Raw genomic sequence first — 13,978 nt, forward strand, 5'->3', positions numbered from 1 at the left:
TGCGCTGACGTCACACCCACGCCAAGTTGCTGATAACCAATCGCATGTGGTCCCACGCGTGTGTGTGTGTGTGTTCGGTGTTCAGATGTAGCTTGCATTGTTTTAACTCTGTGTGGAACAGGAACCAAATAGGAACTGTAGCCCACTGATACGTTTCATTCTGTTTTTCATGATCTATAGCTCAAGTGGTTTTAGTTTGGGTTATTTTCATTGATTCCAAAGATGGTATACTGTTCCGATGCCTGGGTCCTGGGTCGTATGTTGTACAGATTGTAAAGCCCTCTGAGACAAACTGATTTTTGGGTTGTACAAAATAAATTTAATTTCATTGAAGAATTAAAAAATGTATACTTAAACTTTATATTCAAAGCCACTATATATATAATTTTAAAAAGTCTGACCCCCCCCTCTCTCCTTCCCTTTGTGGTAGTGAAAAATAAAAAAGACACTGTGTCAGACAACAATGCACAATTAGGTTCAGTGCTGTGTGTATCTCTAAGCCATAACTCGTTGTTTATTCTCAGTTAGCTCATAAACATCTTACAGCTCAAGACACCAGCAACTATTGACTGATATGCATTTTAGCCCTGTGCTAGAAACGTGTATCAGGTCACCTCTGACTTAGTGTAGTGTAAAATTGTGTTCTCATGTCTATAGGGACAAGATACAAAACAGTTAACCAGCTCACTAAGACTTTGCTCTATACTTCACCAGAGTAGTCATATTTAAATAGACACAATTACATTGCTTTATGGGCCATGATAAACGGTGGTTTTGTTGGTGAAATGTTCCATTTTACACTGTCCAACTCATTATTTCAAAACTTTTTAGGAGATTAGGGAAGCTTGTTGCTCAGAACAATTCAGGTTTAGTTTAGTCACTTAAATAGCTTTTTTTTTAGGATGAACACGACGCAGTTAGGACACAAATCAACTTCAAGATACCCTGCACCCCACCTGCTCTGTTACATGTGTTCAGAGTCCTGAAACCAGCCGTTCCCCACAGATAAACTGGATAATCTCTGTCCCAGAATAACATGCTGCTCTCTTTCTGGAATGATTCTCTGTTTAGCCATCCCCAGCACCACAAGCATTTATAATTTATTAGATTAATCCAAAATCGTTATTCCCTCATCTGCATGAAGCTCAATTGAATGAATGTATTGCTCACTCCTGTATATCTGCCCCAAATCAGCAATATCACTTGAACTCTTAATCCGGTTTGTTTTTAAAGGGTCAAATATTTTATGAAGAATCTTTTCAGTTCATGGAAAGTAAGATAACAAAAATGACTGCGCATGAGATGAGTACAGACATATTACACACTACCGCCCTCTTCTGCTCAGATGGTGTCTACACACTCCTATCTCACAAGATCGATTTGCTCTATACTCCATTATGTAGGGAGATGATTGTTAAAAGAAAGATCCTGTCTTGTCCTGGCTGATTTGTCTTCCACTTGTATGTAACAGGACAGATGAATTGAGCTATTGAGAAGATGCAACAAATGAAGCTCCATGTAAATACAGATCTAAAAGCCTGTCTTAATTATTTTTGGGGAATAATCATCCTTTGAGTCAAAAGTCATAGTATAGTATGTCGAAAAAAGTAATAAAACCACCAAAGTATACTGTGTTAAAAAAGTAACTTTATATTATGTAAAAAAATAAATAATTGTATAGTACGTTAAATAAATCATAAAATAGACAGTATATGTCATAAAAAGTAAATAAACCAAACCTAATAAAGTATGTTAAAAAAGTAATCTTATAGTATGTGAAAAAAAGTCGTAGTACAGTATGTTTATATATATATATCAAATAAAGTGACAGTAAAGTATATGTTAAACAAAAAACAAAAGTTAAAGTATAGTATGTCAAAAAAAGTAATAAAAACACCATGATATACTGTTAGAAAAGAACAAAAGAGGATTCAAGGATCATTTGTCATTTTGCAACACAGGGATGCACAATGAAATTCAGTTGTATCCCATTTGTAACACAACAAACAGGTGACAAACAAAACAAAAACATTCCTGTAGCGCATTTTTGGAATTTACATCATAAGGAATGTAAACAGCTGCAACAAAAACAATTCTCTGGGCAGATAATATAGCCGACATCTTCACATTAAAAACTCAAAATGAGGAAAACATTGTCCATCAACTTTGACTGTGTTTGGGCACCATGCTTTACGGCGTAAACAGAGTCCACCTCCTCTCGTCCCTCTGGAGTCCTGCGCTCCGTCCGTCAAAGTGCAGCTTGATCCGGGATGAACGATGGAGCCAGGTCTCTGAAGATGTGGGCTCAACAGTCACCTGGCATCAGACAGCCAGCAGGAGGCCGGGTAGTGGAGCAGCCTTTGGTCCTAGCTGGTTTAACTTAGCTTCCATCTCGTCTCTCCTCCCTGGGGCAGTTTGGTGGCGTTTCATCTGGGCGGTGATCGTCTCAAAGTCGACTGAACTTAATCCAATTTCCACGCTTTCTTTTCAGATGTTGATGAATGTATTCTGTCATAAACCATTAGTAGAGTATGGTTTAAAAAAAAAAACACAGACTGTGTGACAAATTAAGACCCACTGAGGCTGCATTTAAACCAACACCACACGTACACTAATCTGACATGTCACAGCAACTTTCAAGCCTCATCTACATCAGCTGTGATAACATCGGAACTGACCATCGATTTAAAAAAGGATTACAGAACAAACGTCAAGAATCATTTCCCGATTCTTGGTTCTCAAGTTGTGGAAGAAATCAATCATGGAAAAAAAAAAAAAAATAAAAAATAAAAAAAAAAACACCAGACAAAAGGGAGTGGCAAAAACATTTTAATATAAAATACTGTAGAAGGTAAAAAGGCTACATGATTAGAGAGGATCATTTTGTAATGACGCAAGTAATTTACCTTGTTGACTTTCATGGTTGGCAGACCATAGACCTACCAATGACACGGATACATAAACTTTACCTTACTGAAAGTGCTTCATATTGAAATCAGCAGGTGTTCGTGTGTATTACATTACGTTTTTTTATACAAGTACAAAAAATGAAATGCAGAAACTAAAGAGGGCTAGTGTAAAAATATTTCAGAAACATAATAAAGATCTATGTGTATGGTCTTGAGTAGCACAACACATTTATGTTCAGACGGGATTCTTCCGCACATCAATTAATGCATTGTTTGAAGTCAGTGGTCCGATGTTGAGGCTGGAGCGGCGGGACTCTCTGCGAGACTTAACCACAGGCAGGGATGCCGGCCCACCCCAGGACCCCGTACCACTTTGAACTACACGGTTAGCAGGAACCTCCCCAGCTGCTTGAAGCCATAACTCCTCCATGACAGCAGGTTCCTCTGTAGGGAGAGAGGAGCGTCTCCACGTGGACGGGAGAGGGGTGTTCACCAGCTCACGCATTTCCTCCCTGGACCTGGAAGGTTTGTCAGACTGGCCCGTCCCCCTGCCTCCGAGACTGTCTTCAGGGCAGCGGGTCAGCTTCTCCATGCTGCCAATGCCTGCTGGTTTACCATCAGATGTCACAACGGAAAGACAACACATGTCAAAAGGAGAGTTAGAGTTGCCGGAAAACATTAATCTTAATAGTGAGAATTACCCAACAGACTTGAGTGATACTATTTGGAGTTTACTCAAAGCTTATTGACAAAACAAATGTTGAGATGGAGATCTGAGGGCTTAAATATCTGAACAAAAACAATAGGATGTCAGATGATGTACACTTGTGTGTAAATAAACGATTATGATAATCATGAATATTAAAATAACACTTTTATCTAATAACACTTCTACCTTTACCAAGGTCTTTTGGCTGGCTGCCTGAACCACAGAGCTCCCTCAGTTTGTTGCTTAGTTCCAGATTTGCCGTCTTGTAGTGAGTCAGCTCCTTGCTGAGGTTATGGATCCATCCTTCATACTGCCGCTGCCTGCCTGCCAGGCCCTCGTCTATTTGCTCTGTGGAGGCGGAAGGACACCCAGGAGAATCACTTTCATGAGATGATTATGAAAATAATCCAGCAACTTGTTTATATATAAAATGTAGAAGATATTCTAACTAAAATGGTTAACAACTTAAATCTAAACTATATCCAGTGTAGACCAAAGAGTGTGGGATTTATAATATATTTGAAGTGGCGCAAGCCACATAATACACCTGCAGGCACCCCTTGTTTTTAGTGAGAGATAACAGATAAACAGTTCTGCACCTCGACACTGCTGCAGCAGGAGCTGCACACTCCTCTCATGTTCCTTCTGCTGTTGTGTGAGCCGGCGATCTGTGTCGAGTTGTGTGCGATCGAGGGCGTTCTCCAGCCACTGCACCAGCTTCTGCTGCTCATCCAGTTGCATTTCCAACTCAGCCAGCGCAAGCTGTAGCTTACGCTCCTCCTCACGCAGAGTCACCACCTGCAGGAAGCATCAACACTCTTTAGCTGATATACTGATGAGTTCAGACATAAAGAGTCATAAGGTCTGACACCTCGCTCAGCTTTTTTTTAATGAAAGAGTGAACAAGTGTTTCCGTTCCAATTGGTCGTTTAATGTTATTGATGTTTACATTGCATCAGTGTAGTGTAACCAACTAGTCAGCTTGTTACAAAGCCTCAAAGATACAAATAAACACATTTTGCAATGCTGAAGTAGGTGAGAACATGGTAACAAAAAACAGCTGAATGTTGAGCATTGCACAGACCTTGTCAAAGTACTTGCACAGCAGAGCTCTGGTCTCAGAGGCAGACAGGTAACTGAGTTTGTCCATAAGATTCATCTCCCACTGGGAGAGCATACTGGCAGACGCCCTCAGCTGTCTCTGTCTCTGAGTGATGGCCTCATTCTTGTATTCAATAGCTGCATCCAGAGCCTCGATAGCCTCGTCCAACTGGAAAACTGTTCGCTCCTCCTGCAAATGTCAGAGGGAGGGAGGGAATAGATGGACTTAATGAGGATGTGAACATTCAGTCACAAACAGGTAATATCACAGCTTCCAGTGAGACTTCGTTACTGCTATACTACTATAACTGCCATGTGAAGTACTTAATTCAGGTTTTCTGCACAGCAATATCTCTCTTACTTACTCTGCCACACGATTGAAAATATGCTGACATAACGTTTTGGGTAGACTTGAATGGATGGTGGCTGATATACAATAGAATATTTTCAAATGGAAAGCATTTTTTATGGTATATAATTAAATATTTTTTTCAATAATGGCAGATTTGTGTTTCTCTACCATCACTGCAGATGCCTCAGTGAAACAAATCAATCATCCTCATGTTCTATGATCGTGCGCAAGCTAGAGAGCCTTTCGGCAATTGCACTGCTACTACAACAGGACTGATAACTTCATATTTGCTAATGTTACGCCACACACACACAGTATGTAGGCACATCAGAGGGCTGAACGGAGGTGAAATGTGGTTGTTGGTGGCAGACTGGCAGTTGAATAAAATCATGTGACTTTAAACTGTCTAAACCGAAGAAAAAAACCAGTTACCATCTTTCTGAGCTCAGCTGCCTGTTGCACCACAGTGGCCGACCTCTGGTGGCGTGTGCTGTGCACTACAATACAGCATAGAAAACGGAGCGTGTGTAGTCACGACGGTATTAATAATACCGTAAGAATGTCTAAATACCCTGGTAAACTGTCTTACCATAATAGCCTAGCTTGAACCCAAGAGTAATATCTGACCTCAGGCGAGAGCAGGCTTCCCTGCCGCAGCTTATCGTCCAGCTCCACTCTTTGTTTCAGCAGTGAATCTTTCTCTTGACGGAGGTTGGAGATCTCTTGGCGAATCTGCTGTGAATCTTGAGCACTGCTGCTGCGAAGAAGACCATTCCTCTCACTCAGCTCTTGCTCAAGGGACTCAATGCGCCCCGTAAGCATCACCAGGTTTTTACTCAAGGCCTGGAGGGAGGACGAATACAAATGTTTTAGCATTTGCCAGTTGCCCGTGTCACTGAAAGGAGTTGTTTGTGGTTGTTACTACCTGACTGGAGCGGAGCCTCTTGGTCTCCAGTTCACTGCGTTCCTGCAGCAGGGCTTCTTTCTTGGCCAGGATTTTCTCTCGTTTAGTGAGCTCTCCTTCCAGATCTTCCAGTTCTTTCCTCTGGTCCAGTACCCGCTCCATTTCCTCATCCAGCCAGCGTTTTTGTTCCTCTATCTTCTGCTCACAGGGAGTCGAGACACAAAAGCCCATTCATCATGCTTAAATATAGACACAGACACACACACTAAGGCTGCAGGGGAGTGACAGCCGCACAAGCAAAATTCCATGCATGTGCAGTTTAGAGGCAATTTGTTTTCTATAAATTCAAAGTTAGGAGAGGTATAATCTCCTTGAGATTCTCGTCCCACCTGTTGTTCTTCTAAAGAGATGACAGAGCCATTACTGCCGCTGCGTCTCTGCCTCTGGAAGGCAGCGACCTCCTCCGTCTTTATTCTCAGAATCTTTTGCTGCTGCTCATTCTTTATCTCGAGTTCCTACAGAAGGGATGGAAGATAAAAGGTCAATTACAGGATTAGTATAGATCAAACATATCTCTGCCGTAAAGAAATAAATGCATTTAGCCCTCATACAGTATAGCGATACGTTTTACCTCAAGCCATTGCCAGACATTTGGACTTCTGATTGGTAGTGGTAATATTACATGTTTTCATCAGGCAATCGGAAAGATTGTGAAATGTCCTGATAGTATTGAAAGTCCTGAACTTCTTCAGCACACCTCCCTGGCCTGATGTTGAGCTTGAGAGAGCTATCCCAAAATGTCCAGACCAGGTTGCCTACTGCCTTTACGCAGCATTGGTGCCAGTCAGGTGTGCCACTAGGGTCATGTCATCCGTACTTTAAAAGTTTCAATCTTTCACTGCTGCAGGAGATTTAGTTTCTGCCCTGTGTTAAAATCATATCAGCACCTTGACTCTGTGACTTCTTCTTTGCATTTCGCTCTCCAGACGTCGTTTCTGCTGACTTTCCTGGCGCAGCCGCCTTTGCAGCTGCTCCTGCTGCTGCCTCATACCCTGAACACTTCGCTCCAGCTCTAGCACGCGACGTTCGCTCTGAGCAGGAAGGTTAGCGAGACGAGCTGTGTCCCTCTGACGCTGACTGAGAACCTGGGACGAAACCAAACATATTTTCATTTTTAGACATGTAAAAGTACAGGTCTAAGGTTATGTGCATCATAATCTAAATAAAGAATAGTACAGTGTGTTGTTGCTAATTACACATCAGGGAAAGGACATGGGAGATTATTTAAAATAGTACCTTAGCTGCTCAAAAATATTCTTTCAGATGCCACACAATTCAGCATCACTAAATCTAGTAGTTAGGCATAAATACAGAGGTGTAGCAGTCAAACCTGAACTTTGCTCTGAGCAGCAGCTATCTTCCTGCGACATTCCTGTGCTCTGGTTTTGTCCGTCGTGCTGATTTCTCTCTCTTGTCTCTCTAGATCCTGCAGCTGCCGTTGGGCCTCCTGCAGCTCCTGTCGAGCCTGCACGGCTTCATTCTCCAGAGCTGTGATCTTGTGGCTGTATTGCCTGTTCAGGGCCTGGGCATCCTTACCTAAAGAAATCACAAACAATTGATCAAGTAATAATAGAGAACCTATTTAGGATGCAGCTAAGGAAGGGTAATGAGATCAAAACTGGTACCCGTCTTGACCAGCTCCTTGATGAGTTCTTCCTTCATACGGATGGTGAGAGACAGCTCCCTGATCTTCTGCTGTGCCTGAAGAAGTCCCAACTCTGAAACGCCCTCAAAACCTTTCAGACTTTCACGCACAGATGTCTCCCCACTACTGGAGTTGGCTACAGAGATTGGAGAGAATACACAGGCGGTCAGCAGGGTGGTATCATGAGGAAGATAACAGAGCTTCAAGGAAACCGCAAAAGGTACAAGCCCTAGTGTGTGATCTTCCTTTAGTAACACAGATCAGTACTCCCTGTTTAACTCTTGTCCTCCATATGGGCATGAATTGGGTGTAATGTGACCCGTGGACCAGAGAGTAGACACTAAAACCAGGCAAAAAAAAAAAAAAAAAGTAGGCCCCTATGTCAAAGAGGCCCTCTGAAATGACCAGAGCTTCCTGATAAATACCCCAGCTCAGAGGCAACTTAGCGTAGGCTCTGCAGTTGCTCGCAGATGCATCACCTAGCAGGCTTAATATCTGAGTATTTTCTTATGAATTCTTGAAATGTTATTCATCCACCACATGACTGGACAGTTTTGTTGACAAAGTGTGTTTAAATCATAAAACACAGAATTTAGAAAAATGTAAGCAGAAAATATTTCAAACCCTGAAGTTACTCTGATTCTATCAGGACAACATGCAACATCTGATTGTGAAAGGAACTAAAACACAATAAAAAAAGCTATATTAATTGTCATCTCATATGTGGCTGGTGTCTCCTAAATGTACTTGTAAATGGACACGTTCAGTTCACTAAACATGGCTAAACATCTGAGGCCAACACTGTAGAAACTTCTCCACAAACACATGGTGAACCACACGAGGGATCAAAAAGGTTTCTAAAAGACTTCAAGCACGTCTTTTCTGTGCAGCTACAAAAGCTATGTGAAAGTTTTCTCAATGACAGAACATGTAAATAAAATTACAAATTAGACTAATACATGAATGATTTCAATAGCAGGAACACAAACAGCGGAAATCCACCGGATCCTGTAATTTAACATGCCTCACCAATCAATACTAAATACATTGCTAACATATAGGGACACCGTAGGTTGTTAAGACTTACATGCTTTTCTGGCTAAACAGAGGTGCCGGTCTGGCTCAGGCAGAGAGACGAGTCCTCTACCACCAATTGCTAGTCCCCCTGATAGCATGTCCCCCTTGTTCCAGGTCAGGTTCACCTGTCTGACAGAATCATTATATACATTTCATCGTTATGTGTGCAATATGAATATCATAAATACTCAATATAAATAGTGCAAGCTATGATTTCTATAAACACAGCGTACTTGCGTCTCTCCTGGCTGAGGTTGGACTGACTGCCCTCTTCTTCTGTGTCTTGCATGTCTGCTCCTCCTGGGATCTCCTGCTCCTCATAGAGGCTACCATCATGATCCCCACAAGGGATATTACCAAGACTGCTCACTGGACTGACCTGTAACTACACACATGAACTCACAGATCTATAAACGAGTAAGCTACAACATTATCTGGTAAACTGTTAAATTCATTTGGATCTGTCTAAAGAGTATAGTTAAAACAAGCTTAAACAAATTGTGCATCTTTTTCTTTTGTCAGTGTTTGGGCTTTTCTTTTTAATAAGATGGTAATCTGGTACCTTAAAACTTTGGTATAGGCTCACCCCATTGATGAGCATGCCCCTCCATTTCTTACTACATTTTAAACTTTTGAATCCACAAAACACCACAGGCTGAAACACGACCCGTGCTGGTTGGTTACCTGTCTGTATGTGCCTCCATTCTGACTGTGTTGCACGGAGCTTATAGGGGCCGTGTGCGGCCGCGGCCTCAAGTTAAGGCCCAGGCCCATGAGCCCTGGAGTAGACAGCAGACACTGCAGCTCTACTATCAAGTCCTGTTGTTCCTGCAGCTTATCACTCTGAGGAAGAAGAAAAGTAATCAAAGTAACTTCATCAGCGAAGGAAACGAAGGAACTGATTTTCAACATGTTACAGCATGTTGAAAATCAGTAAATTATGATGGTGACCCATGAATGTGGCATGCCATGATTAAACTGTGAAACACTGCACTAATGGAAAAACAGTGTTAAAATTGCATCTCACTTGCTGCTTGTATTGCTCCATAGCATCCTCCAGAGCTGCTAAAAAGTCTGTGTTCTCTCCCTCCAACCGCTGGATCTGTGCCTGAAGCAGGACAATACTGTCCTCTTTCTCTCCATGCTCGTTGCTCCACCTCTCCTCCGCAGCCTCTGGATCCTGGGTAAGAGTTTTTTTTTAACACATTCATAAACGTATCAGTGCTGGATACCAAAAGTTCTGACTAAAACATTTTTTTACATTTCCTTGGGAGTGTGAAAGAGACAAACCTGGTTCCTCACAGAAGGTCTTCCTCTCCTTAATGCAACACTGTCTTCAGTGGAGCCGTTTTCGATGCCACTGTCTGGTCCTGAAGCGGTGGTCAGTCCACTGCGCTCCTCCTCCACTGAGCACAGCCACTCCTTCACTCTCAGACTCTGCTCTGCAGTCAGAGCCCCTTCACTCTGCAGCTCCCGCAGCAACCTGGGATATATTAATAATACATTTGAATGAAGGAAGCACTCATACTTCTTAAATCTAAATGTATGAAAATGAAGCCAAATACACATCTCACAGTTAGGATTAGAGACCTGATACACATTGATAAAGATGATAGCGCCTATAGCTTCATGCCAACAAACTCCACTTTTTTTTACCAGAGTGTGTGTGTCATGTATCCCTTTCAGCTCCTAAAGCTAACAAGCCAGTGTTAACGCAAAAACATGTCCCCAGCAATTGACTTCTTTTCAGCAGTGAGCTGCACTCAATCAAAAATCCAAAATAGTCAAATTGTTTGCCTCTAAAATACACAGGAGTGAAATTTCTAAAATGTACGCTAGCAACTGGATTTAATTTGGCTCAAGTGGAATTAGGATAGTTTATATGATGGCGGTGGTTTGAATGAACAAAATTATTAACAATAGTCAGGAGGAAAGATGTCTGGTCTGTATGGCATAAAATAGAACATAATTGACCATAATTTAATATCCTTAATTTAGTTTTATATCATGACCTTGTGCAAGGCTTATAAATATAAAATATACACAGTCACCTACCAGTCAATGGTCAAAGACATGCAGAATACATACTAAGATAGTTACTAGCAGTCAAAACCCTTACAGCTAAAAAAATTACAATTTTGGAAACTACATTTAACTGATCAATCACTGTGCTTTAACCTGTAAGCAGTGTCTGTGCACGTCCTATAGTGGGCGCTCTGGGCTTGCAGTCTGCTGATCTCTCCCTCTCCAAGTCGAGGTCTCCTGTTTGGATCGGCGTGAGAGATGATGCGGGTCTCTGAACGCTGGCGGTTTTCGAGGGCTCTGCGAAGGGCCTTGATTTGTTGCTCCAGCCCCTCGACCCGATCCGGCTCACGCTTGCAATTGACCGTTGCCCGGTTTTGAATGTTTCTGGCCCTTGTGGAGTAGTTTAGTGTATTCAGGCTCTCATCAAAGTCTGAGGAAGATGGGCTGATGCAGGCAATCATCAGTGTTTTTGAATTTCCTCCCAAAGAGTCTTTTAGTATCCTAGGTGAAACAAGGATTACATGAATTAAACCAAAGAGACATGTCACAACCGTTTCTGTTAGCGTGGAATGCTAAAACGTATTAAAAAGTACCTTGTGATTTTAGAATCTCTGTATGGTATATGAGAGCCTTTCCTCTTCGGGTCCCCCAGTGCCCCTATAACATTCCCCAGAGCCAAAAGACCACTGTTAATTTGGATGCTCTCTTTCAGTCTCTCTCCAGTGTTCCCCGTCTTTAAGATGCGCTCTGACCCCGCGAGGTCAACAAAGTGGAACTTGGAAGACAACATTTGTGGTCCAGAATTTGTAGCGGTCCCATAGAGGCGAGAGCTTCCCCGGCGCTGGTCCATATACAGGGTAAAAATGGTGTGTGACCGGCTGGAGTTTAGATTCATCTGGGTTGCACCAGTGTGCCTGGCTGTGTTTCCTGACTCTAGTAAACTCAACACCTCATCAAGACCCTCCACTTCGCACTCCTTTACGCCAAACAAAACTACAAAGACAAAAACATAAAACGCAGATTAATACATACACAAAGCACTTAAGTACAATGCTGCATAACATTTCATATCACAACCACAAAGACATGCTTAAAGACAAATGAAGCTGCCTATTCTATACCAATGTTGCCTTTATCCTCCCTGATGTGGATGTCTTTGCTGGCTGTCTCCACCTCCAGTAAGTCCTTGAACTCCTCTTTGTAAACCTCCAGATAGGACACTCGGACAGAGAAGTCTGTCAGGTCATTTTCATCCAGCAGCTTGAAGACATCTGCAACAGCCCTGGGGATGATACCCTGCTCCTCATCTCTAAAGGAACCTTCAAACACAATTAAAACACACAGAACTTAACGCAACTGTCTTGTCATGGTAGAACTTGATTAGAGCACAGTGTTTACTTTGTTTTACAAGCTTAAACAAACTTAAACTAAGTTCAATACAGGATAAACTGAGCTGAAAACATATTAAGCAAACAATGGAAAAAAAGGATAAAGAAATAACTTACAAATATTAGCTTCTCCAATGGTGTAAGTCTTGCCTGAGCCTGTCTGCCCATAGGCAAAGACTGTAGCATTGAAACCTTGAAAAAAAGCATCTATGAGTGGCTGGACAGACGATGAATAAACCTCCTCTTGACAGCAGGTTTCTTCAAATAGGTAGTCGCAGAGAAAGTGTCGGTCGTGGCCCAGAGTAACTCGACACAGCTCCGAGTCCACAGTGATACAGCTCTCGTGGCAGTGAAGAAGCTCTTTAGGCACCAGGGGACGCACTCGAACAGCGACTTGCACTGCAGAATAATCCCCTCGGCTTTGACCACTGGGCACTTTGGGAGACATTTCCGCTGCACCGCTGGAGCTCCTCTGTGATCCTCTGCTACGTATGAATCATCTTTGGGCCACTAGAGCAGATAGAAGTTTTTTTTTCAAAATCCCATGTCGTCTGGCTGAAGGATGTAAGTGAGAATGTGAATGATTACATGATAATGCAATGAGGCGACATAGCAGCAAAAGCAGGTAGACAACAATTCTTGCCATAAAACCATATTGTACAACACACTTTAACCTCCAGCAGGAGAAGGTTGTATGTATATCCTTTACTAATTCAACCAATATACATTATATTGGTGATGTAGTAATTATTCTTAAAAGTAGAAACTGTTAGTAGAAAGAATAACCAGAATGGAATGTCTGATTATCAAGCAAATTAAATACCTGACTAATCAAGGTACTTCATCACGTTGATGTACAATGAAATTGTCCTGCCTTGAGTGTATATTGTCTCTCTCAGTTCAGCAAGTTTACACTTTAAAGGGATTTTTGCATGCATATTTAGACTTACGGCAAGTTGGCTGCGTGTTTCTCTTTAACCTTAAAAAAACAAACAAAAACAAAAAAACTGAGCACAAAGCAAGTGGACGGCTGTCAAAATGCAAGTGTGTGAGTGTTTATCATGTTAATGCGAACTCAACACACTCTGCAGCTGCTTTGTATCAAAAATATTGAATTGGAAAATAACTGAAGAATAGATATGAGACATAAGATACATCTTAGTTTGGATACTATTTACAGAGCTGGCACTGCGTTTATTTAGCTAAGACCTGGACCTGGATGGGCCAGTCCCGTCCTGGGCGAGCCATCTACACAGACCCTTACTCACCAACTCTGGTACGATTAGATATACAAAACAGCCAATGCTAACATATAGCTAGTGACTAAAAATGTTAGTATGAGTTGTGACTCTTTCTTTATTTAACGCGACCGTTACTGCAGTAATGTGGGACAACATAGATGTAAATCCTTATTCTTTAGTAAGGCTGGTTAACTTTGACTAACGTCACTTAGAGTCACGTTAACAGGCTAACGTCATCGTTATAGACACAATAAAACACAGTGGTCCACAATAAAGTAGCTAAATGTAACTTATTTTGACCATGTTAGCAAGTTGACGTTAGCTAACCGTTACCACTGTTTAACAAAGTAAATACGTGAGGTAGTTAGTAGGTACCGTTACCGTTACCCATTAAAAAACACACACATGTCGGCTTTTCTTAAATATTCCACAACGAGAAGCATCCCTAAAGCTCACACGCTAGTTTGCTCGCCTGTTGGTAACACTTTAGCTAAGCTAAAGTTAGCACGTTAGCCAGCAGTCCGAACAAGAAAATCAAAACATGAGGATGAGGCTGGACATCGTTGT

General features: G+C 41.9%; 1 protein-coding gene across 1 annotated transcript; it reads right to left on the minus strand.

The window, feature by feature from the left end:
- Nucleotides 1–417: 417 nt before the first annotated feature.
- On the minus strand, nucleotides 418–12,618 carry kif7 (kinesin family member 7). The gene is made up of 19 exons (XM_076110041.1): nucleotides 12,288–12,618; nucleotides 11,904–12,101; nucleotides 11,376–11,775; nucleotides 10,936–11,283; nucleotides 10,048–10,240; nucleotides 9,785–9,937; nucleotides 9,442–9,600; nucleotides 8,991–9,142; nucleotides 8,768–8,886; nucleotides 7,661–7,816; nucleotides 7,366–7,571; nucleotides 6,923–7,120; nucleotides 6,365–6,490; nucleotides 5,997–6,173; nucleotides 5,699–5,914; nucleotides 4,703–4,909; nucleotides 4,218–4,416; nucleotides 3,811–3,966; nucleotides 418–3,512 (listed from the first exon to the last, which is right to left on the minus strand). Exons 1-19 carry the CDS (start codon nucleotides 12,616–12,618, stop codon nucleotides 3,145–3,147), a joined length of 4,062 nt encoding a protein of 1,353 aa, XP_075966156.1. The 3' UTR covers nucleotides 418–3,144.
- Between the last annotated feature and the right edge of the window lie 1,360 nt (nucleotides 12,619–13,978).

The sequence above is a fragment of the Anarhichas minor genome, unplaced genomic scaffold (genome assembly GCF_050575085.1).
Source record: "Anarhichas minor isolate MPS153535 unplaced genomic scaffold, ASM5057508v1 ptg000042l, whole genome shotgun sequence".
Taxonomy (NCBI): Eukaryota; Metazoa; Chordata; class Actinopteri; order Perciformes; family Anarhichadidae; genus Anarhichas; species Anarhichas minor.